Source organism: Lissotriton vulgaris, chromosome 1_1, assembly GCF_964263255.1.
Source record: "Lissotriton vulgaris chromosome 1_1, aLisVul1.2, whole genome shotgun sequence".
Taxonomy (NCBI): Eukaryota; Metazoa; Chordata; class Amphibia; order Caudata; family Salamandridae; genus Lissotriton; species Lissotriton vulgaris.
In genome coordinates this window covers 2,138,356,868-2,138,382,900 of record NC_141685.1, presented here as the reverse complement: position 1 = coordinate 2,138,382,900, position 26,033 = coordinate 2,138,356,868, and the positions used below count along the sequence as shown (strand labels likewise).

Genomic DNA, 26,033 nt, shown 5'->3' with positions numbered 1-26,033 from the left:
TACAGGCCAGCGAGTGACCCTATTGCCTGGAAGTGCGTTGGGAGTGCCTAAAGTCCCTGACACAGCGGAAAGTAGGCAGTAAGGCTGGTGGAACCCACCCTAGAGATCATACAGACAAGCGGGCATGCTCACACTAATCTAGACTCCATAGGGGTGGAGACAGTGTCATTGGAATGCAGCAGGGTCAATACGCGGTACCCAGGAAGACACCATTGGGCGGAGGCACGTAAAGTGATTCTTGGTACCCTAGGAGTGGCTTTTGGGTCTTCAGTAGCTGCTCTGCAGTACCTATTTGAATAAGCTACCCTTGCAAGAGGATTACAGTGATGGAGGCCTGGCAAATGGTGCAGCCAGGTGTCACAGAGGTGTGATGCGAATAGCATGGTGAAGAATCAAGGGCAGAAACCCAAGCACGATAACAAATTAGACCAATTTGCTGTAATTACGCCAGCCCCTGGGGGGGCGGGGAAAGATGCAGTGGGTGATATGAGAGTGGGATCTCACCCCTCGCTGTGCAAAATTATGACAGTCCTACCCCAAGGGCACAATCGAGCCCAAGCTGGACACGGTAACAGTAGATGTCACCCTTCTTAGAGCAGATTTAAAGAAGAATACAGAAAAGGTCACTGTAGTCAAATTGCAAATAAATTTGATGCAGTCACCAACCAAAAGACTTGAAGGAGAAGTACATTGCCTAACTAAATAAAATGCCACCATTGCAGCCAAGCTAGAAGATCAGTAGGGGAGAGCATGGCTAAATAACATTAGCGTGGTCAGGGTGCCTAATGGAACAGAGGGGCCCAGCGGCGATCTCTTCTTCGAAGATCTCATAGTGAACACCCTACGTCCTAAGCGTCTCTTCAACTTCTTTTCAATTGGAAGAACACTCAGGGCGCCAATACCCCCACCAAGGCCCTGTGCCTTACCGCAGACAATCCATGCCAAGCTGTTCCACTATTGAGACCAGTACACAATCCTGCCAGCGGCCCGCTCATATGGTGACTTAAAGTACGAAAATTACACTATATGCTTTTTCCTGGGCTTCACAGTGCAGGTGGAATTGCAGAGCTGCAGCTTTAAGAAGGTTAAGAAAGCAGTAGGAGCTTGATGGAGATCGCTAGTGAACTACCTTGTGTCCAATGGGCGGCATGCTGAAACCTGTCAGATGGGCTTTACAGAGAAAATTGTGACTGCCTCTGGCGGCAACTATGGGTCCATTACTACCACTGGGGGGAGGGAGGGCTTAATGGAACTGGGGTTGGGAAGGGGGCTATCAGAGGGGGCTTGTCATACTGAGTTATGGATATCATATAGAACCACTGGGGATGCAATGCTAGCCTACCCACTGTTGTAGACAATACCTTTGGGGTGACAGGCAGTCTGCATGTTGGGGTGGTGGGCCCACATTAGGGGGAGGAATTTGCTTGTTGGGAACAACAATTTTATTTTTTTCTTAATTGTGTTCACTTTACACTGTTGCTCAAATGCAGTGACACTAGATGGGTACAGGCAAGAGGGCAAGATGCAGAGGAACAAGAGACACTCGCTGGGCTCCCATAGGGAGCGCAAACATGCACATATATGCCTCACACACAGATAGGGACACCAACACAACCAACCTTAAGTGTTTTGACATGGAATGTCAATGGGCTTGGCAGCAGAATTAAATGTAGCAAACACAAGGAGACGATGGACGGAGCGCTGAAACTTTTCAGACACTCACTCCCAGTCACAGATCTGGGTTAAATCCATCATTGTTCTTTAGCTCACTTCACCACCTCAGTTCAGACCCAGCTATGTGCAAATCAGACCCTGTGCCTCATGGGAACAGTCCAGCCCAAACTGCCAAGCCACGTCTTTCCTGAACCAGAAACAAGCACCTGGGACCGGTTTCGGGGTAACACCCCTCATCAGACAGGCTAGCTTGAATTTAGTGGCAAAATGAGCAAGGGACCCACGTCTTGACACACCCTGCCAGCTTAGGGCAAACAAAGCAAACACAAGGCTATGATGGACAGAGCCCTGAATCTTTTCAGATACTCACCCCCAGTCACAGATCTGGGTTGAGGGAAGACCTGATTTGGCACCAGCTGTGGTATTGAAGTGGGCTTCTTTTTAGATTGGCGGGCATTTGTGATCAGGCAAAATGCCGTCACTTAGAGTGCAAGAAAGCCAGCGGCTGATATGGGCTGGCCGATAATCCTATGCAATATGTGAGTGACACTAGTAGGTAAAGAGGGCCTACCCAAAGACCCTCTATTTATGTGTAATTTGTTTGTACATTTATTTTTTCTGAGAACATGAGGCTGGTGAGATAGCTAAAGTCTCTAGGCCAGGCCCAAAAATGCCTTTTATGTGTTACAGAGTTAGTGATAGTGACTGTAATTAGCATTAGGTCTGAGTTTCTATTCAAAATGTGAACTGTGCGTTGTTTTGAACTTGTTTTGAACTATGCCTCCTGCTTTGGTGATTACTCAACTGGGGAAGTCATCTGGAACAGCACTGGATACTGGGCATAATCAAGAGACCCAAGCGGGAGAAATAATTTGATGGAAATTCATACAACGTGCTCTGGTGTTGGCTAAGAGGCGGTGAGCTATGGGGTGGTCGGCAGACAAAGGGCCATCGCTGCATCTCTGGAGGCACGACACAGTGGAGTGGGCGCTAGCTGAGGAAACCCACATTCACGCCACAGACATGATAAGGTCCTACATGACTTGGGCACATTGACTGAGAAATGGAGGCGGGAGATGACTGCGGGCAGGGCCAGACTCAGGACCAAAACCTGATCATTTGGGGGGCGAAGGATCGAGGTAGCAGGGCGAAAGGGTAGAACATGTTTATAGGGGGAGTTTAATTCCCGTTGAATATTTTGCTCTCTACTACAGCAAAGACGACCTCTCCACACAATTGCATGAATATTGGCATGAAACTAGAATTTCAGTTAAGTGTGCTTTTGATTTGATGTAAATTCATTCTATAGTTTTTGAGAAATTACTACCTTAAAGTGGGCAAAAATTGACACATCCAAGTTTCTTAAAAATCTGATCAATTTTGACCCTGATTTATTTCGGACTTGCCTAGAATACCCTCCCAATGCACAAGAAATCATCCGTGCATTCGATCAAATCGCTTCACAAATTAGGAAAAATTTGTCGAGAAAACACAACAAAAGTAATGTGACTAAAAGCCACGGATGGTTTGATCGCGAGTGCTCAAACACTCATAACATCTTAAAGTCTACTCTCAATAAATCCCCCAAAAACCGGTTGGAAATAAGATCTGCCCGTGCTGCTTATAAACAGGCAATTAAGAACAGGAAAAAGGAACTGAAAACTGCTGCCTGGGAAGCCTTGTTAAAAGCATGCACTCTAAGAGACAACACGGCCTTTTGGAGGGAGGTTAATGCCCCTTTTTTCATTGATAGGTCAACTGACCTTATAGAAATTGCCATCACAGAGGAAGTCTGGATAAATCACTTTACAAAACTGTATAAACTAGATGACCAGATCGAACCACTCGACCATGAATTCCAACAAACGGTGAGAAATGAGACACAAAGAAACTGCACAGAGTCGTTTCCACTAACCATTTACTTCAACCATTCAGATGTGGAACTGGCCATTCTTGAAAGCTCTAATGCCAAAGCCCCTGGCCCGGACGGAATCCCAATAGACTTATTTAAAGATAACATCCAACTGTGGGCACCAATTGTCACAAACGTCCTTAATTCTTACGCTCACAAAGGATTCCCCGCAACCTGGCAAGAAGCTATTATAATACCCATTTTTAAAAAAGGTGAAAGAATGGACCCTAAGTGCTACAGACCTATTTCTTTACTGGACTCCATGATGAAGGTGGCTGGGAGAGTCCTGCTGAACCAACTGCAGGCATGGGCTCTGGAAAACAACATCCTGTCTAAGTTCCAATATGGGTTTGTTTCTGGCCTTGGGACAGTGGAACAATGTCTCAACTTAGCTTTGATCACTGATAAATATGTGACGGCAAAAAGGAGCAACTTATATATGACCTTCGTGGACTTAAGCTCTGCTTTTGATTGCCTTAACCATAGTATACTTTGGTCTACCCTTACTACCATGGGAGTCGATCCCAACATACTCGCCTTTATAAAAGAACTGTATCGTGGAGCTGGGGCCAAGGTTCGCTACAGAAAGGATGGAACCTGCACGAGCAAATTTCCCATTAAAAAGGGGGTCAGGCAGGGCTGCATCCTTGCCCCCTTTCTTTTTAATCTATATATTAACAGTGTTGCCGACTGCCTGGCGAAATTGGACGTTGATTACCCTAAAATAAATGGCCTGGCAGTCCCAATTCTTTTATATGCGGACGACGCTGTTATTATGTCAAGGACCCAACTAGGGCTACAAAAAGCCCTGGCAGCTTTTTCAACATTCATGGGCGTGAGAGGCCTTAAAATCAACGTAAGCAAAACTTTTACCATGTGCTGTAGTAAAAAGAAGAACATTTCCTGCAATACGTTTATTAACGCATCCAAGATCAGCCTCACGAAAACTTTCACATACCTGGGCATACTTTTTAATAGCAAAGGGTCTTGGAATAATGCTATTCATACCCGAAACCTGGCTTTTACTAGGCAAATTGGAGCCTTAAAGAAATTTGCCACAAAATTAGGTGGGAAACCGGTGGGGATCTTGTTGGACATATTTGCAGCTTAATGTGTTTCCACTGCAACATATGGCGCTGGAATCTGGGGTCTGGCGGACTGTGGAGAGATACAAACCAGCGAGAATGCATTTTTGAGATACCTGCTGGCTGTTCCTCGATCTATTTCTACCACAGTCTGTCATAATGAGCTCGCCCGGGTACATATCTCGGACACAATTAAAACCGCCCCAATTCTGTTATGGCACAAAATATGGTCCTCGGAAAAAACAGTGCTGATCCAAGATGTGATTAAGGACCGTATGGCCTTAAATGATTCAAGAAAAATATCCTGGCTTGCCTACGTGAAGAAATTCCTAACATCATTGGACTTAGCTGATTTATATGCCAACCCGACCCTGTGCCTAACCATCTCTAAAAAAGACCTTAAGGCCCGTTGTCTAGGCCTACTTGAAGACAGGCGCTCCTATATCGAAGGAAACAAATCATCGATTGCCCACCACAATCTTTTACTTCACGATGCCGGCATTCCTTCCTATCGTTCCCCGTATACCTCAATTTACACGAGAATGCTGCTAACAAGGATGAGGACGGAGTGTTTCTTCCGTCTATTAACATTTCCCACCATAAATGACTGGTCTACTAACCTGGTGGTCTGTCCTTGCGACAATGTTTCTAAGCAATCCAACATTCATGTTCTTTTATTTTATGACTGGGGAAGAAAGAAATATCTCCTCCCACTTTTGAAACAGTGGGGTTTAAGACAGTGCAGACCAGCCTTACTCAAGCTATACATGCTTGAAGATGAACGCACAATTACTGTAGCTGCTAGCTTTTTGAAATTTGTAGTAAGGTGCAGAGCAACCATGAACTGACTGCTTTCTGAATCCCGACAGCTATTCTTTGTATAACTCAAAGACTCTTTTTATCTTTCATTACTTTGTTATGTTTGAGTTTTGAACTCATTTTTATCATGCTGTATTAAAATCGTGCTTTTATGATTTTCATGTTAAAATCGAATAAAGCTATTTTTTTTGGATTGATTGAGAAATTACTAATTCACAAGGTGTCAGGCTAATATATAGGTGTGGCACCGCGGCCAGGGTGACTGACGCTGGAATCTGGGGATCACGGTTCGATCCCCGGCGCCGGCAGCAGATTTGCCCAGCACCATGTGACTCTGGGCAATAGCTTGCTTAATCTTCCCGACAGCCCCCAGCGCCTGGAGACCCTTACGGCTAATTGTTTGCGCTTTACAAATGTGGATTATTGTTATTATTATTATTATTATTATTAATATTCTGATAGGTAATGCACAGCTCCACTGAAGATGATCCTTAAATCTATTGAAAAAAGAAAGGCATGCCATTGGATGTTGGAATTTGTTCTGCCATCATCCATTACAGATTAATGGATCGTGCATCAATGCACTCTGATTGGCTGCTTGTTACAATCAAAATGTCTTGTGTGGGTAACGTTACCAAACAGTGCAATGAGCATAATTTGAAAAATTAGGTGCAGGTCGAGTATATTCTGCCCCCTTCTCCCCCTTGCATGCTGATTAAGCCCTCTAGGTTCCCATTTTTACCGGCACGTACTGTATTTTTGCCCAGTATTTTTAAGTTCTTTTTACTACCCTGGCAGAGATCTGTTCGATGCTTTATGAGAATACTTAATACAGTATGTGCTTCAGCAGTAAAATGAACCGTAAAAGGCATGCTACTGTTTCCCATAATGGAAGGTGTTGGTTAATATTAATGCATTTACCACTAATGGGCATCTACTTTGTGATTCCCACATGCTAGGTTTTCTGAACTGTTCTCAACTAACACAGTTGTTTCTCCTTTTGTTTCAGCCTGTGATGAATAATGACAAGCACTGCTTTGAATGCTATGGATATGATATTATCATTGATGATAAGCTTAAACCATGGCTAATTGAGGTACGTGTATTAAAAGGGTACAATTTGACTCCTTCGGCTATTTCTGAGCAATTCAGTTTCTAGTTTGAATCATACATATTGTACTACCAGTTTGCATGTGAAGGGGGGGATTCAAGAATGCAATAATCATTTAATGTATTTTTGTTTTTATTAGGTTATGTTCAATGGAATTTGAGTAATCTCCAAATTCCACTTTATGCAAAATTATCCATATTTCTTAAAACTGCACAATTGTATCTCACCAAGAGCCATTTGGCTCTCAAACCAGTATCATAGAAGACCTTTTTATGTGAGGTGCATGTGTGAAAAAATCATGCTAGATGATTTCATTTCATTCTATAAGTGCCATTTCGAAAAAATGTTTATGGAATTACTTGAAATTTCATGGAAAAAGACATTATTTTTCACACCCCGAAGATTCATCTTGGGTTTTGGCTTTTAGGGAAATCGCCATGAAGGTGAAGATTTATCTGTTTGGGGGCTGGAAAGAGTTTCAAGGTGGAATAATGGTGAAATGTAGTGGATTGTTGCTGTGCTTGACATCTTGAAGAGAGTTGACTTTTCTAGTTGAACTCTGCCTCATTGGTATATGGTATTCTGAGATCGCGTAGGTGAGGTTTCATTTTTGGGTTAAGCATGCATCTGTGACGGCAGTAGGGTGTTCACATTTGAGCCAGGGCGTGCATTCTTGTTTGTGTTAAGATGTGTGTACCATGGTGCAAATGGTTTTAGTTTGAGGTATTTTTAGCTCCAATGGCAAATACATATGTGTCACATCCTGGTGGCGCGTTGAAACCGTATGTTTATCATGGTCTAATATCCGAGTTTGTGCTAATCAGTCTTTGTTGGAGCATACTGAGAGGTATATTTCTGAAGTAATTTCAGCAGTTTTGCAAAGAGGGTATTTTCTGGATTGACATGCTCTGGATCATCCCGCCATGTGGTAGTTTAGTCTGAAAAGGTCTCTTGTAGTCCTCTTTTTATTAATGGCAGGGTCGACTATTTGGTGTTCTGTCCATCCCCATATGACGTTAGATACCCACTGGGGATGTCCCTCTGCATGGTCGCCATCTGCAGATTTCTTTTTTCACCATTAAGTCTGGAAATGCAGAGGCCGGAGATCATTTGAGGAAAGTAGAAGTATTAATGGGGTTTCACAAACTAAAGCAGAAAAAACCTGAAAGGAACTGAAGCTTTGAAGACTAACCTCGACAGAATCCAGTTAACACCAAAGGTTTTGAATATTTCTCTGAAGCTTTCTGTCGGACGAACATCAACCACAGGGGTCTGAGAATGAACATCAGAGAAGGGACATAACTCTCTTTAGATTCCGCCCAAAAAGCGGCCCAGAAGAATAGCCATGAGGTTTGCAACCTTTGCCTGCCAATGGACCACACCTCGGGGGCTGTGCTGCATGTGCAGCGCTCCACCTTAAGACTCTGAAGACCTGGGGCAATATAGATCGACTCTCTACACCATACAACAATCACAGCAAAAAACATAACAGCGAGACCATGGGCTGTCGAGCAACGAGGAAAACTTTGAGGAAACTGAGGTGACACAAGGTTAGGGCTCCCATTTTGAGGAGAATTGGTGAAGGGTAAGATGGAACAGAAGCACCAAGTCACATCACATTGGCCCAGTGTGGCTGAGCCAAAGCATTCAAACTCTAAGTCATCCAAGGCTGTGCTAACACTGAAACCACAGGTGTTCAAGGGCAAGCACCAGCAGAAATAAATCAGTGGGATCAGCGGCAAAGTCTCTGAACTATCCTCAACTTTGAAAGCGGAAGCAAAGTGCATTAGGGACAACGATCCAAGAGAGAAGGGACACCGAAGAGGAAGGCCTTGATGGGCGAACAAAGAGCTCTCAACATCAAGAGGAAAAAAGTAGGCTTGATGGATCTCTTGATGAGAAAGGACTTCGGACACCCCCTCCCCACAAAGGGATTTCACATTCCACTGAAACCTCAGAGGGAGAAGGACAAGGACGAAGAACACACAGAGCTGGGAGTCTCCAACAGCGCCAGAGCCCAACAGAGAAGAAGATGCTGAGGAAGTTCAGCTTGGTCAAGGCTCTTTCATGTACAGGAATCAACAGACGAAGGGTGTCAGAACTTAGAAACTGACTCCCTTAAAGAAGGTGTGGACACGTAGCCTTTCAGACATTCACTGCCAAATGACCTCACAGTGTACAACGCCCTGATTAACACCTGCAGTTGGAGGAGGGACAGGCAAAATCAAGTTTTCTCCTAGAAACACTGCTGCCATCCCAAAGGAAAAATAATTTCTTTCTAATGATCCCGAGCGTCCTGGTACGTGTTTCAAGAGGCCTTTAGGGAGCCAGTCTCAACCAAGGCATACCAGCCAGGGTGGATAATAAGTATAGACATTCTTCCAAGGACCTTGATTGCATCAAGGACAACGTGGGGGCAGATTCCATCATCATCACCATAGCGTGCAAAAGAGCCAATGAACCCACTGCCACAGACTGGGAAACCAACAAGATGGCAAAGATGGGGCATAGAATTGAGAAGTCGACTGCCACACAGTGACATATTGGGAGCTCAAATGTACTGCTCAGCAGCTACTGGCACCAACAATGGGAAGAGATGGAGGACTTAGTGCAGCATCTCCCAGAGCAGTACAAAAGAGGGCAAAGGCTGGCTTGCTAGGATGGCAAAACCATAGCCAATACTTGCATGAAATCTGCACTGACTGTGACAAAAACAGTCAGCAGATGCATGTGTGCAGCCATCATACTAAGAAGGCTTGCATGGCTGAAGGTGTCAAGCATGCATTGCAGACAACAATAGTGAACATGCCCTTCTCAAACGAGAACCTCTTTGGACGATTCAGTACAGAGGATTAAAAAGTAAAATAGTAACAGCTGTTCAAGTGGCTGTTTTGAGGTGAGAGGGCACCAAGAAGGTTGCCCACAAGTGGAAGATCACAGCTTGTGACCCCATACGCCAGCTTCACATCACATACCAGCTCCCAAAGTGCATCATCTCAGTGGCAATACCTCGCTATGCCAAAGCATCCACTTCTAGGAAAAGCTAGAGGAAATTGTACTAACCCGTGAGAGTCAGGACACTCAAGCAAGTGACTTGCTAGCAGAACCGCCCCTGCCGCAAAACCAGTAGGGGGCAAAATCTGATGAGTCCTTCAGAAATGGAGGAAAGTCATCATCAACAAACCGATTCTAAATATAATTCAATATGGTCATTGTATAGAATTATTACCAAAACCTCCAAACATAAGGCCTAACGCCAGAACTTGCTGCAAGGAAGAGATGTCTGCATCTACGGCAATAAGTCAAGGACATTCCAAGCAACACACAAGAGGAACCCAAGGAAGAAATAATTCAAGGAGTCTAATGGGACTATTTTCTAATGCCAAAGCCAGCCATGAAATGCAAACCGATTCTTGCTCTATGTGCTTTGAAAAAGTTCATAAAGATGCAACAGCTCCAAATAGGCACACTCCAGGTGGCCATCCAGCATCTGCAGAAAGGAGACTACCCTGGCAATGATTAGACTTCAAGGATTCCCTACCTCCATGTAATGCTGAGTTCCAGGCACAAACAATTCATGAGATTGGTCAAGGACAAGGTAAAAGGGACAACATCTTCATAAAGTGCATCGCTGTACTTGTGACACACTTGAGAAGACAGGTGATCCTCTTTTTACCCTTATTTGGACAACTGGCTGGAAAAGGCAAAATCCTTCAAGGAGTGTCAGGTGAACACAAATAAAGTCATGGGTTTTTCCTGAACCTGGAGAAATCTTCCCCGGTACCAGAGAGAAAGAAAACGTTTTTGAATGCAAAGACATTCCCAGATACCAAGCTAATCCTGGCTCTGACACAGCAAACTCAACTTTACCAGAAGAGACAACCTCTGATAGAGTGGACGGTGTAGTAACTAATTGGCATGATGGCATCTGGCATACCCCTAATATTCAAGATTATTCATTAGGCCAATCCAGGAGTGGTTACAACGTCAGTGGGCACTAGCCACTGGGAGTTCGGAGGATCCACTGTTTGCCAGAGAGAAAGTATAAAGGAAGATACAGTGGTTGAACACAAAGCGCATCACAGTGGGCAGACCTTTGAGACAACCAGCTCCCTCGGCAACAGACACATCCCGCACAGGGTGGGGGATGCACCTGAGAAAACTGAACATCAGAGCCCTATGGACATTCTTGACACTGATTCGCAGAAGAACATATCAAATACAGACAACACAACTACAATGTTTTGCCCAAAAGTAGAACAAAGTCCCAGCTAGCTCTAGGCATATGGAATGGGCTATTCTGGGAAGATTAACTCTAGCAGCTGTACACCTAACAGGGATTTAAATCAGAGAGGTGGAAAGGCTAAGCAGACAAGCAAGTGCCTCATATTAGTGGAAACTAAAACAACAAATAGTGGAGAGAAATTTTCAGAAATGGGGCAACCCACATATAGAGCTAATTTTGAGCTCAGAAGAGTGCAAAATAACAAACTTTGAATCCCGGTGCTCGCACCATTAGTTACTGGGAAATGCTATGTAGATTGACTGCTCAGGGAAATTTGCATACACTTTTCCCTCCATTCCAATGGTACCACTGGACAGGGGAATACTAGTAACTATGGCACTTATTGTGATCGCTCCCAAATGAGCCAGACAGACATAGTTCTCAGATCTGGTAAACATGGCACAAGACAAAGTGATGAGACTTGTTAAAAATACAAGAGGGCGTAGATATTTCATCTGGAACCAACAACCCTCATCATAGCAGCATTACTCCTGAGGACCTAGAGTTTGGATATATGAGGCTTCCACAGAGGCCTGTGGTAGTCCTAAGAGAAGCCAAAAGGCCTACCATGCAAAAAGGCAGCACCCCAAAATGAACCGGTTCGTACACTAGTGCGACACAAGACGCTACTCTTGTTAAGTACTTCACCCAGATCCTAGAAGAGGGCCTTTCATACGCCTCACTTAAGTGCATGTCTGCCATAGTGGCTTATTCAAGGGGCATGATAGGAAGAAGGTTCTTCAACACACCAGTGATCACAAAATTTACATTTGGGGCAAAAAGTGCGGTACACACACCTCTGTGATACTTAAACCTAGTGCTCACACAGCTGATGAAGCCGCCTTTTAAGCCTATACATAAGGCTTGACTCAAGTGTTTAAAACCTAAGACTGCGTTTCTAATTGACATCCCACACAACACAAGAACATTACTTGCAGATATATAAATACAGAGTGGTAATGAGTGCAATCCTACAATTTCTGCCAATTGTCATTTCACATTTTCATGTCAACAAAGTTATAGAGCTACCAGCTTGTTTCCAAAAGACAAGAAAAGCAGAAAAGGCCTTTATACAGTAAATGTCATAAGGGTAGTCATGTATAACTCTCAGCACACAAGCAAAATCGTTTTCCATCTCCTTTGTACCTGTAACCAAGGCCTCACCAGTTACCAAGCGGACTGTTGAAAGACAGATAGTCCAAACAATCCAGATATGTTACAAGAGAGTGGGAGTGGCACTGTGATAAAAACCAAGAGTGCACTGGACTAGAAAGAAAGGAGCAATGCTGCCCTTTATAGCGAATTTTCTCTTAAATAACATTAGCATGGCAGTCTCATGGTCTTTGGTACGCACCGTCACAGGACATTGTTGTGTGGATTTCCAAGCTAACGAGGAGGCACTGTTGTGACAGACTATGAAAACATATGTTCACAATTGTATACTGCTTTCAACCCTGTTTCCCAATAGTGGAGAATACTACTACATAATTAATGCACATGTGAATCCAGAAAAGATTTGCACTCCAAAATTAAATGATTACGTACTTGCAGAAGTGGTTATCCAGCTTGAAGAATTTTCTGGGTTCCCACGTGACCCTCCCACCTCCATGGAAATAAGAATATGTTTTCACTACACGATGTGTATAGAAAAGAGGATGCCACGACAAGCACAAGAGTTGCAAAAGAGAAAAAAAGCATTTACAATGCAACGGGCTCGCCTTTGCAAAAGTTAGAGCTATTGGCATTGTAAATGACAACATTTTTATTTGTGTGTTGGTTTTGAAAACAGGTAAATAAATGGCATTGTCATTTACAATGCCAATAGCTTAATCTCTCGCGATTGCAAGACCTATTGCATTTACAATGCAATAGGTCACGTATTTACGCGAGTTTGAGCTATTGACATTTCAAATAACACGTTTTATTTATGTTTCAAAAACACACACACACAGAGAGACACACACAGCCACACACACACAGCCACACACCCACACACAGAGCCACACACACACACACAGAGCCACACACAGAGACACACACACACAGAGCCAGACACACACACACACAACACCAAGACACCACCTTTCTTTGATGGTGACTGTTGCACTCTAATTTTCTGGTGGAAGGGCTCTCTCAAACAGTGATCTCGCCACGTTTAACTTTTCTTTCCAGAAACAAAGTTCTGGTTAGATTCTGTGGCAGGGCTTGTGTGGAGCGTCACTCACGACAATGGAGGGCGCAGCATACTACATGAAATAAAAACAGGGCTAGGCAGTCTACACGAGATGTCCCAGCAATCAGTCTCCCTTCTTAAATGAAAATATAAACTCTGATTGTGAAAGAGAATGAATGCACGATACAGATACAAACACGATATTATATCAGTACATTAAATGCAATTATTAACATATTAGAAAGCACCATTGCCCCCACTGCATATTTTTTTAATACAGATCTTTCCTCCAAAATAGGGCTGCGGCAGAACTTGGAAAAGGATCATTTTATTAGACAAAATATTATTTATTTCAATCACCAATAGTTAAACTTATTTTACAGAGTTAAGAAGAAATGTCTCAGTGTACGGTTGTCTTTAAGCAAACAGAGAAAGTACATTAACTGCGTATGTATAAAAGTGTTGGGAAAGTATTTACGAAATATGTTTATTTTAGCATTTCCGTAAGAGCTTTCCTGTCTTATTTTTTTTCTTTTCTTGCCTCTCGGGCAGTTTGCTTTCATGTGTCTAAACCCAGGTTTCAACGATTCAGACTTCTCCACCCTCTTTGAGCTTTTATTCCTTAAATGTATGAGTTTCAGAGGAAAGAGGGAATATAATGACCCAACGGAAGACAAAAGGAAATACACGGTCAAAAAGTGGCCATGTGTGATACCTTTCGTCAGTCCTGATATATTAGTCCACAGACCTTTGCATGTTGGGACTTGTAGTTTCGCTTTTAACATCGCACAATGTCAATGTTTAAAAGCGAAAATGCTGCTGGCTAAAAAGCCTGGGTTAGCTGGCGGCGCCGCATGTAATACTGGGCATCTAACCCGCATGCACACATTTGTCGCCTATTTAGACAAACTTCGTTGTGTTGAGGAGGCATTAACGTGAGTTGAAGGCAGGGGATCTCCCCCACCCTCTCTGCCAACTGAACGCAGCAGCCCAAGAGACACACGTGGCCATCTTCTCTCCATACACTTTGGTTCACAAATTAACCAGGGCGGGGTCACATGCGCAAGGAGATAACGCCCCCTCTCCCCAAGTACTCAAAACACGCACTGCCAGGACCGACCTTAAGAAAATATTGATGCAAAGGCAGACTGTAGCGAATGCAGGTCGTGTTCCATCACACCCACCCATCTTGGCACTGTACTACTTCCAGCCCTCATGCCAGGATTCTGCTATGTATGTACCGACACTACCCCCACCTTACTATCATCCAAGCACCTCAAGCCTGCCTCCTACAGGGAGAACACACTCCTTGCCCTTCACGCGCCAAACGCGGGAATTTCCAAAGATCCCCTCCGCATCCCCTTCGCTTTCTGGCTGAGAAGGGCAACCTTAGTTAAGTAAGCAGTGCCCCGACATTAGTCCATCAAGGCAACAGACTTCTCTTCATCGTACATTTTACAGTTCTCAAACTCCCCTTGAAAGTTAGAGAACACTACAGCGAGAAAGGGTGGTGTGGGGTGTTAAGCACAGTTAACCTTTTCCTCAACAAATATGCATATTTGCAGTTTGCCCGGACACTACATTTAATGCAAAGCAAGTGGGACTATAAACAACAACATAACCCTCACCAAAAGGGAAACAACAAAAATATCACTGGTACCTTAGCCTGACCCCGAAGTTATCACCCGCTTTTCTCCACCGAAGGTCGCGCCTGTGGTACCGAGCGCTAAACGTCCTGACTGTGGTGCTGGAGTAAGGACAGCCCTGCGACTCCTCCCCCGTCTCATCTCCGAGCCCTGCTCTCTGGCTCCATAACTCCGACCACAGATATCCAAATCTGTGTTCACTGCGACACAATATGATACCAGTGTGGGAAGTAGAGTGTGTGGTCTTGCATGGCCAGAGCTCTAGCTGGTCCTTCAGAAGAATCCCCATCCAGCTCGTGCCATGGATGGGTTCACGAGGAGACACACTGGGCGTAGGGTCCATAAATCCTGTGAACTTAAGCTTCACAGCATTTAGGAACTTTGTATGGGAGGTTTGCTGTGCATATTCTTAATCTGAGTGTGGCCTGTGCCGGAGCCCTTGTATTTTTGTGAAGGAGAGAAGAAGGTAATATTTTCTAAATAAGCGGGGGGTTTCCATGATGTTATCAACCAGATCTATCAGAATTGGGGCGACTAGGGCAGGTGAAAAAGTGCGGGAGAGCTTGTTTGAAAGTAGAGGATTGAGTGAAGGAGAGTGAGGAGAGTGGACATTAGGAAGAGTAAAAAATCGAAGCGGAAATAAACATAACAGGAATGAGGGATAAGAATAGAAAACTGAGAGCCATCTTTTTCTGTGTGCAAACGGCCGCCAAACGCGTTACACAGCTAACTGGGCAAGCTGCCTGCACGCGCCAGCCGGCCCTCTGATTGGTTAATAAGGAACACCAATCAGAGAGCTGTCTTGAGCGTGCAGGCAGCGTGATGAAGGGCTGCTCTCTGCCGATGACGTCAGGGAGAGAAAGAACACCAAAAACACACCCTCGAATCACGTCTTGAACTGAGTGACGCCCCTCTCCTCCAATGGCTGGCCTCCGTTTAGGAAGCCAGCCAATGGAGAAGAGGGGCGGGTTCAAGCCCCCACATATGTAACATAAGATCTCTCCCTGCGACTACGCAAGTGCAGCCTACGCAGGTCTCGACCTAAAAAGACTCTGAAGATGGCAACCATGCAGTAGGGCTTTGGGGGCAGGTGTCCGATATCACAAGGGAATGGCAGGACACCAAATGGTTGGTGCCACACAAGAAGAAAAAAACATAATGGGAGAACTACTACAACAGTCTGTTCTGGACAATCCAGTACATGGCAGGATAATGCACAGCATGTTAATTCCAGAAAATGTATTAAGCTGCAGAAGTCTTCTACAGATAAGTAACCATTTTGTTTTATGTTGTCCTTTGGGAGTCGGCTTTTATGCTGAGAAAGAAAATTAAATGTGATAGTCTCAGCATTCAACAAGAAGAGAACTATACATTGCAGGGAGAGCTGCTGTGACTTGGCCCAGGCCTTAATTCCAAGTGGGTCTTTAATATATGATCCCTCTGCAAACTCCTGTTTGCACAGGGTTTAAAATTGTGATTTGTTCAAGAATGTCTGCATTCCCTGCAATTTTTTTTATGTGAATTTCAGCAGGTCCAGCCTGCTGATACATATTGGGAAGAAATGCACTGTGAATTGCTATACATGCGAAATGCAATGCAGAAAACAGTAAATGTAGCATGTAATTTCTCATTTCTTTTAGGAAAACTCAGAAATTGAGCTATTTACTATACCTGGTAAATACTTCACCTCATAGCATCTGCAGTTGTTAGTTGCAGTAAATACCTCAACCCCTTCTGGCTCACCAATAATCAGGGGCTTATGTGTTGACTTTAATGTGAGTACGGCTGGTGATGTTGATGTGAGCTGAGCAGAATCAACGATTTTCATGCATAGGTATGCATAGTGTTGTTTGGGAGTTTTCAAGAAGTGTTGATGTCTAGATGTAGTTGATATTTACATTTTTGATGGGAACTGTGGGCATGATTTTACTGAAATCTGGAATTATGATTTGGTTGCCTCCAGGGCTGGACTGGGAACCGAAAACCGGCCCTGGCAAACAGCTCGGCTGGCCCCCTGTGGGAGGCGGGGGGGGGGCCTGGTGCTAGTTGGAAGCACCACTCCAGTCTCACCACTGCCGCTTTTGTTACTGGGGGCCGAAATTGCAGCTATACTGCAAAACTGCCCCCTGGTAACAAAAACGGCCCGCCAGGTGCCCAGTACGGCCAGTCTGGCCCTGGTTGCCTCCTAGATAGCTTAGAAGTAAGGTAGTGGGCAGTGTTGAAGTGATAGTTGACTGAAGGGACATTTAAAGGAGACACAAGGAGGCGGCATGGATGAAAGACTAGGAGTGTGGAAATATGGAGAACGACTTAGCCTCCTCCTGATTCTTAAAGAGGGTTGGTTTGTGGAAGTATAGTCCTCAGTGGTGTCTTCGAAGAGAGGGTGTAGAGTTACATATTTGATGGAGAGAATGTTAAGGGTGCCCGCCAGGTGCCCAGTACAGCCAGTCTGGCCCTGGTTGCCTCCTAGATAGCTTAGAAGGAAGGTAGTAGGCAGTGTTAAAGTGATAGTTGACTGAAGGGACATTTAAAGGAGACACAAGGAGGCGGCATGGATGAAAGACTAGGAGTGTGGAAATATGGAGAACGACTTGGCCTCCTCCTGGTTCTTAAAGCGGGTTGGTTTGTGGAAGTATAGCCATCAGTGGTGTCTTCGAAGAGAGGGTGTAGAGTTACATATTTGATGGAGAGAATGTTAAGGGTGCTGTGTATGATGAGAATCACTATGTCTGAGGCATGGCTATAGCTATGATCTTGTGTTGATGACAATGAGGTTGCTGTGGGATTTGTATTCGAAATCGTGTTAGGTTTATGTTATAGTTATGAGGCAGGATGAGTTAGGTTAGGAGGTTAGAAAACACAATGCATTTTACCTTTAGGAACAACTATAGGGGTTTCTGGCACACAGCCCTGCCAGACCTTAGATCCTAATATCTAGATTGTAGGATAAACCTTTTCTCTCTGATTGTCTAACAGTAACACATTTGTGGCATCAAAGTACTGGTCAAAATACAGTAACAAAATTAAAGAGTGGGTTAAGCAATAATACTTGCACCACTGTTCACTGTATTACCATACGTAGAGCCATATGTAGTTATTTCATCTTTTTATTATTATTATAAACATTTGTAGAGCGCACTGTACCCCCACGGGCATCCTGACCCTAATTCTCTCCCTAATTCTCATGAAACATCAGCCATTTGCTTAGACACCTCTTCGCTGTCATTTACAAAGGCATAGTAGAAGCGGTTGGAGACTTGGATGCATTTTTGCAGTTTGTTAGCCAGTGTTATTGATGTTCATGCTCTGGGCTCCTTATGCCAGACTAATTAATTGATTACTTTGAGGACCTTTTCTCTTTAATGCCAGACGCAGCATGGATGTGCTGCTCCTTTGCCAAAACAAAAGCCCGTCTGCGCCACTCCACACCAGGAGCGCTCCCAGGGTACGGGATGCTGGTTCTCCTGCCACCGCTAGCCCGTTGCGACCCTGTAAGCCTTCACCTCCTGCTGCCGCGCTCCACGCACTGCTGCCTCGTCAAAACGTAAAACTCCTCAGGAAAGTGCAACACCCCACCCTCTCACACTCACAGTCCTGCAACCACCCACACAACACTTGCATGCATGCTTCTCAACACCGCTCTCTCACCAGACACTCCACAGAGATTTGGGACCCTGTATCAGCACCTGACATTGCCACAAAAATCCCCTGGATACAAGGTCACCATGCAAGACACACTTCACAAGCCTGCAGACAGAATCACCAACATCTACAAGAACATCAGCTGCAGAACTTCCACGCATACATCATCCTCTACCATAGAACACCTGTCAGTATAGCTCCACCTTCACCCTAATTGGCACTTTCGTCTACAGAGCAATGGCCCCGGCACCAACACCATCATAGACTTTGTTGCACCACTCGTCCTTGATGCTAAAATGACATCCTACTCTGAGGTCCTCCATCCGTCTGATGGAGGACCTCTTGACTTTCCGGAGGGCTATAAAAACATTCCTGTTTTAGCTGCTTTTATGTTTTCATTCTCCTGTTGTGTTATGTTCTACCTTGTCTCTGCGCCGGGACGCTCCTTGGCTGGAGTATCTGTGCGCATAATAAATTAATATAACATAACATAACAGGCATGAACTTCCACATGGAAGTTCACACCGACCCAACCTCACAAGCACTTATTGACCTTGGAAGCCTAGGCCTCATCCAATGAGTTAAGGGACCTACCCACATAGCTGGACACCTCCTGGAACCCTGGACTGAGCATGCCCTCTTTAAATTCAGCATCCGTGTCCCAGTCCAACACACACTCACCGCTCCTCTGAAAAGCCAGCTGAACTGGAACTGCATCACTGAAATAGGACTCAATCACAGCTCTCAACATCCAAAAGACCCGAACACAGCAACAGCCTCCCCAAAAAGCCATGAAAAAGGTCAACAATTGGATCACCTCTTGCACCGACTCCCTGGGCCCCTCATAACTGCAATACAACAAGATAAAGACCACAGGCCAGTTGATAAATGGAGGAACTCAGACAGATGAAACACCACTGCAAACAACTGGAGCACAAATTGAGAATGAGAATGTTTAAATCCACCCTATATCTACCAGTAAATGATCTGGACTACAAAATAGCCACTCTTGTGGACCACGTTGATGCCAAAACCAACAGAAGCAGAGAAATTTTCACTGTTGTGCAGGATTTCACCTCACCAGAACTCGGTCACCCCCTTGCAGGACCTCTGCAACAATCCCTCTCAATTATTCATCAACAAAACCACTGCTATTTACAGCAACTTCACCACACAACCGGACCCCCCATAGACCATGCCACACGCCTCCCGATCTTATCCAGAAAATCAGTGCTAACACCATGGCCCGTCATCGGGCAATAAGAAACCGTCGCCACCATAAAGTCCATCCACTCATGGCATGCGCCCCATCGGACATTTGCCCATTCCATGCCTATTCCAGAGGACTAGACTCATCCACGCGAAGCTCACACCCTATCTGAATTTCTCCACCTCTTCTGCAATATGCCCAGATGCTTGGAAACATGGAAATGTCCTCCCATTGCCGATGAAACCCGCATCAGATCCTTCAACGCTCACTAACTACAGGCCAATTACCTTGCTACCATTACCGGCCAAGGTTTTAGAGAAAATCAACAACGGATGCCTCACCGAATACCGCGATGACTACCAACACTTCAATACCACTCAGACTAATTTCAGACCCAACCTCAGCACGCAAAGTTCCTTCATCGCCACCACTGATGACATCATCCTTAGGAGCCATGGCAGCCCTCCTCGTTCTAGACTTCTCTGCTTGTATGACAAGGTCTCCCACCCAATCCAACACCTACTTAACATTGTAATCCAAGTACAGTTAGATCTGCTCCTTCCTGACTGGAAGGATCCAGTCGATCAGCCTGGCACCGTAGACATCGGACGCCCGCGACCTCCTCTGCAGAGTTCTGCAAGGATACTTCCTGAGCCCTCTTCAACACATACATGATCCCTCTAGCAGCATTATTCGCTCTCACAGCATTAACGTCCTCTCCTACGCTGACAACACTCAGCTCATTCTGTCTCTCACAGAAAAAAGGCCCAGTACCTGGGTCAAGTTCAGTGCCTGTGTGACTGAAATCACCCACTGGATGAAGGCCAATTATCTGAAGCCGAACATGGACAAAACCGAAATCAAGATCTTTGGGGAGAGCACTTCTCCATGGGACTCCATCTCGTGTCCAGCATAGCTAGGACTGACACCCCCCCACACACACACACACAACCTATGCTGAGAACCTTGGGATTGTCTTTTGCAGCAAACTCAACATGACCAGCCATCAACACCTCATGTTTCCATACCCTAAAGATGCTGAGGAAGATTTTAAAATGGCTCTCAATCAGCACTCTGAAAACCGTCAAGCACACCGTTGTCGCAAGCAAGCTGGTCTACAGGAGAATCAAAAAATGATTCGGAAGGCTGCAGATCATTCAGAGCTCAGCGGCCAGACTCACTCTCAACCTCCCACATGTACTCACATCACACCACACCTATAGAAGCTGCACTGGCTCACCATATACAAACATACACATTTCAAACTCCTCCTTCATACTTTCAAGGCACTACAGAAAACTGGCCTGGCATACCTCCACAATCTCCTCTGCTTTCACAAACCTTCCAGACATCTCTGCTTGTCCGGACTACTATTTGCACACATCCCGCAAGTACGGAAAACCAGATCGACCAGTCCAGCCTTTTCCTAGTTCACTCCTAAAGCTTGGAACAAACTGCAGCTACACATGGGAGCCTCCTCCTCACTTCTTGAATTTCGCAAGATGATGAAGATATTCGGAGTAGCCCCACTAGACCCTCGCTTAGGCTAGACTCACACATGCTCAGCACTAGTGAATCGTCCGGGGTGATAGTGTGCTCTACAAATCAGCATAACATGACAAACGTTTAATGCTTCTCCTAGCCATATTGTTCTGCTTCTCATACTACTACACTCCTACGATGTTGCACTGCACTCTCCTCTGGAGGAGTGTCCAGTGCAGTACTGCTATCGACTTGTCTGTCCCTGTTAGTGATCGTTGAGTTTGATGTCTTTCTAAACAAAGCAAGAAGATCTCATCTCGAAGACTAGGGCTCTTTGGAAATTGTTACATTAAATTGTGATAAAGGTTGGAGCAGATGCTAGTTGTGTACATGTGAATGTGTTTTTGCTGGTGAAATGCCGAATTGCTGCTTAAAAAAACAAAAATCTCCCATCTACCCACCCACAACCTCAGTGAAGCTAAGATAACTTAAATTTTTTGTAAATTGCAGTAATACGTTTAGCAATTTCAGTAGAGACGGGTTTCTGCGCTAATTACATTTCAGTTTTTAATGCAGGACAGTGGGGGTGTCTAAATTCAGCTCAGGTGGAGAATAGTTCTCTCTTTGTTTTCACACATTTTCACTCTTTCTGGTATCTAAAAACATTTCAAACTGAACTTGAGATAGCAAGCGGTTTGTTTTGTCGCTATGTCAACTATCGTCTTAGAAACTGTAAAATGAAATGCTGTCTCAAACACCTTATTTTTATTTCAGGTGAATGCCTCTCCATCTCTTACATCTAGCACAGCCAATGATCGGATACTGAAGTATAACCTCATCAATGATACACTTAATATTGCAGTACCCAATGGGGAAATTCCAGACTGCAAATGGAATAAAGCACCACCCAAGGAAGCTCTTGGAAATTATGAGATTTTGTAAGTTTTGCACACACATTTTTGATGCTATTGAAGCATCTGTGTATCTCCTTCATCTACACATGTTTACTGTAATTGTGTAGAACATAATCAGCCATTACCGTTTCGTCCAGGGGCTTCGGCAGGACATTTTTAAATCACACGTTTCCATGTATAGAAACGAAATGTGTTTAATTTACCAACTGATGAAGTGTCAACAAGGAATTACAGGAACGCTGGCAATGTAAACCACTTGTGACAAAAGGTACTTCACTTTAGGCACGCTTTGTGTGTGCCTATAAAATCTAATGTTTTGATTTGTGAATGTGTGGCAGTCTGCACCTTGCATCATGAACCATGACCCGGTGGCTGTTTCGATCCCCCACCACATAATATTTCTGCAGATGGAAGATGGCAGGGGCAGCTGAAGGCTGCCCGAGCCGCAGAATCTGACAGGAAAGTCCCTTACTTCCCCATTCAATCAGGAGGCTGCAATAGGCAATACTTGCCCATTGCTCTCCAGCCCTAGCAAAGCCATTGAGCTGCCAAGTGCTACTGAAGGGTGGGAGGCCTAGCAACATGGTTATGCACTTCCTGGACACAGGAAGTTAGGAGATCATTAAAAAATAAAACATTTCTCGTTAGACCAAGGAGGAATAATGGGGCAGTCCATATTTTTCAAATCATTCCTCCTTACCTGGAAAGTTGGGAAGCAAGAGAGTGATTGTCCCGTAGTTGTATTGTGGCTTCCTGATTCTTCAGCCATCTAGGGAGCTAGCTTATCCATGTTGTTGCCTCACGCCTGCACTTTGACTCCTTAGATCACCAGCCACTAAATCGCCTCGATTTCTGGGTACCCTTCGATAGAAGTGAAGACCACAGTTATGGTATGTTTGCGTAGCGAGGTTTGCATTCCAAGGACCTCTTGTTCACAGAATGACTGATTAAAGTAAAAAAAACTTTTCAGTGTTTAGCAGGAGATTGTCAAAAGACATAAACAATAGTTAAAGAGGAGCTAACAAAAAGTAGAATAAGAGAAAGATGGAAAGGAAATAACATTTGTGTTTGTGAGCAACAAAACGGTCAGAGGGGTGCAAATTTCTGCATTGCTCCTGAGGTGGTTCTGCAATATACTCTGCAGGACTGTACCACTAGAAGAATGAAGTGTCACATGTACTCTGACTTCCAAAGATCACACTGGCACTGCTGTGAAAGGCACAGGAGCTCCAAGTCTGCATTAGTGAAGAAGAGTGATTGTGATATTTCTAAAGCGTGCAAATCGCCAGGAAACATGGTGGTCTGGCACAACTCGATGAAGCTCTAGAAGAAGGTTTTAACATGAGAAGAGAGGTATTTTGAGAAGGTTTCCAAAATTTGGTGGCGCAGCTTTTAGAGCATAAACGGAGAAGTGTGTTCAAGGCTTTCCCTGCAGTAACAGTCCGTGCCTTCTACAACCTTGGAGTGGCACATACATTGTCCTCTGGCCAAAGTATAGTTGGGCAGGCCTACATTAACATAATCTAGCATTGAAAGAGCGTGTGGACCACTTGTTTTCTACAGTATTTTGTTATTAATTGAATAGTCATCTTAATAACCCTAGTTAAGAACGCACAAGTAGGAGGGGCGTGGCTACGCAAGCGGAGATGGCGGTCGCAGCTAGCTAGAGCTCCCGCCAGCCCGCCATTAATCCGGCTAATTATCCTGGTCCCCGACCCCGAAAACCCACAACCGAAGCGGGGCGACTGCTGCCAGAAGTGCCAGGGACCCTCCGGTGTGCTCAGCGGTGGTCCCGCGCTCCGGAACCGGGCTGGGTTGAGAGGCGAGAGGTGCGGCCTGGAGGGCTGAGGAGCAGCCGGGGCCTCGATTTTGGTGCTCCCCGGCCGGGGAACCGTGAAGTGCGTCGTCTGGCCTGGTGACGGCCGCGACGCTCAGCGATCCTGGACGCAGGAGAACACTGAGGGACTGCGGGCGATCCCTATCCCGGGGCCTAGCTAGATCGTGAGGAGGCACGGGTGCAGCAGACAACCGGGAACAGTTGCGACGGCCTGGTGGCCCAGGCGCAGCCGGGACCTAGATTTTCGCGGCCCCGCGTCTACCAGGGGCCTGCGGCCTCGGAGGGGGACAGGCGTCTTGGTGGTCCCGCCCGGCGGTGGACGGCCCGGGGCACGGCTGACCTGCGGGGCGACTGGTGGCAACAGTGAGTAGTGGCCCTCCCCCCAACCCCCCCCAGACCGGAGGGGACACCGGCGCGGTGGCGCAAGATACACTCAGTCTATACGCCTTCAGGGGGAGGGTTACTGGTCGTGGGAGGCCCTGCCCGTTGGCGGTCATCGAGGGCTGCCCCGCTCTGAACCTGACATTGGGCCGTACCAGAGCGCCCCTCCAGGACCCACCCGGGGGCCAGGGACAGAGCATTGGTCTTTTTAGATAGACCTCGACGAGGGCAGTTGGGGCCCCACACGTACATTTTCATCTTTGTGGCCCTTATAACCTCGACAGTCATGACCAGAGGAGGTGGCGGCCCCACCAAGCAAGTAACGATTGATAAATTTACGGGGCCCGGTGGGGGCCCTGGACCATCGGGGGTGGACCGCCTGGAGGGGGGCCGGACAATGCAGCCCTTATGGCGGCCATCACCCAGTCAAGAGACATGCTAGACGCCAAAATAGGGGCAGTTGGCGCAGATGTGACCCTGTTGCGCCAGGACCTGAGGAATGCCGCGGCGCGAATCACGGAAGCCGAGTCCAGGGTGTCGGTGGTGGAAGAGGACGTGAATACCCTTAAAAAGAAAATGGCGGCGATGGAAACTGCGCAGCGGACCACAGCGCTCCGCGTAGAAGATGCCGAAGGGCGGGCACGCCGCAACAACCTCCGCTTCCTTGGCTTTCCGGAACGCTGTGAAAAGGGCAGCATGGAACAATTCCTCACACAGTGGCTGGAGTCATGGATGCCCCCAGGGACGCTATCTGCCTGCTTCATTATTGAACGAGCACACCGCGCCTTGACGCAGAGGCCACCTGAGGGCGAGCGGCCTAGGGCAGTAATCGCTAGGCTGTTGAATTATCATGACAGGGACGCCATACTGAGGGAAGCTAGAACCAAGGAAACCCTCCTCTATGAAAACCGAAAGATCATGGTTTTCCCTGACTATACCAAACTCGTACAGCAGCAGCGTCATTCTTTCTTGGCCGCCAAGGCAAAGTTGAGAGGCCTTAAGCTCCAGTATTCCCTGTTGTACCCGGCGCGCCTGAGGGTGATCTTCCAATCACAGACACTGTTCTTTGATACACAGGAGGACCTTTTCAGATGGACAGATGAAACGGTGCGGCTCAGACCGAATTCTCAACCAGGGCTTAATTCGGGCTCTCCTGAGGGGTCACCAAAGGCGCAGAGAGACCGGACGACAAAGAACGGACGAAGCAAACGCTCCAAATCGCGCAAACGCGCGGCCTCGGTCGATGGCACGCAGGACAATGGTAGAACCGAGGATTCAGAACAGTCTGGCACGGATCACTGAAGACTCCGGGGCCTCGGCTCCCTTTTCTGCTGTTAAAGGCTGTAAATCCTGGCTGAGTGCACCTGGTCGCCTGGGATTCATTGCATCACTAGCTGTGTAGCAGCCTTGGGACAGTACTGCGTCTGTATCCTGATCGTAGATAGAGTTGTGGGGTGGGGGGTTCGGGGACTACATGATAGGGGTTACCACTCTCCCATTAGAGAGAGGGACACTGAGGGAGGGGGGGGGTGAGTTTACTGTTCTTTTTTTGGGATGTTGGGATCCATTGGTATGGGTGGGCCCGGGCCCTCTGTTTTGGTCTCGGGACTACCCATGCCGCGACAGGTACTTCATAGTTCATTGAGGTATAGGGTGGGGGGAGGCGGAGTGTGGGCGGTCGGGGATGTGGCTGCTGAGTTGGGGATGGGAACTGTTGGGGACTGTGAGATTGAGGGGTTAGGGTTTTTTTTGGGGTAGACAGTAGAATGCATGTGTGTGTCGAAATGCTGTTTCATGGGGTGTGCGGTGGGAGGCGCTGGAGTAGAGGGCTCGTATGGTGGATTTCAATGGACTATGGCTGA

At 46.1% G+C, this 26,033-nt stretch overlaps 1 protein-coding gene across 3 annotated transcripts in view; it reads left to right on the top strand.

Annotated features, from left to right (window-relative positions):
- The window catches only part of TTLL1 (TTL family tubulin polyglutamylase complex subunit L1), a 381,222-nt gene that overhangs the window by 313,762 nt on the left and 41,427 nt on the right, over window positions 1-26,033 (top strand). For all 3 annotated transcript variants that reach the window (XR_015295929.1, XM_086922194.1, XM_086922187.1), the window contains exons 8-9: window positions 6,500-6,586; window positions 21,814-21,977. Coding sequence is in view for 2 of the 3 variants with exons in the window: in XM_086922194.1 (XP_086778320.1) it covers window positions 6,500-6,586; window positions 21,814-21,977 (251 nt within the window). In the remaining variant the exon portion in view is untranslated. The remainder of the gene's footprint in view (window positions 1-6,499; window positions 6,587-21,813; window positions 21,978-26,033) is intronic.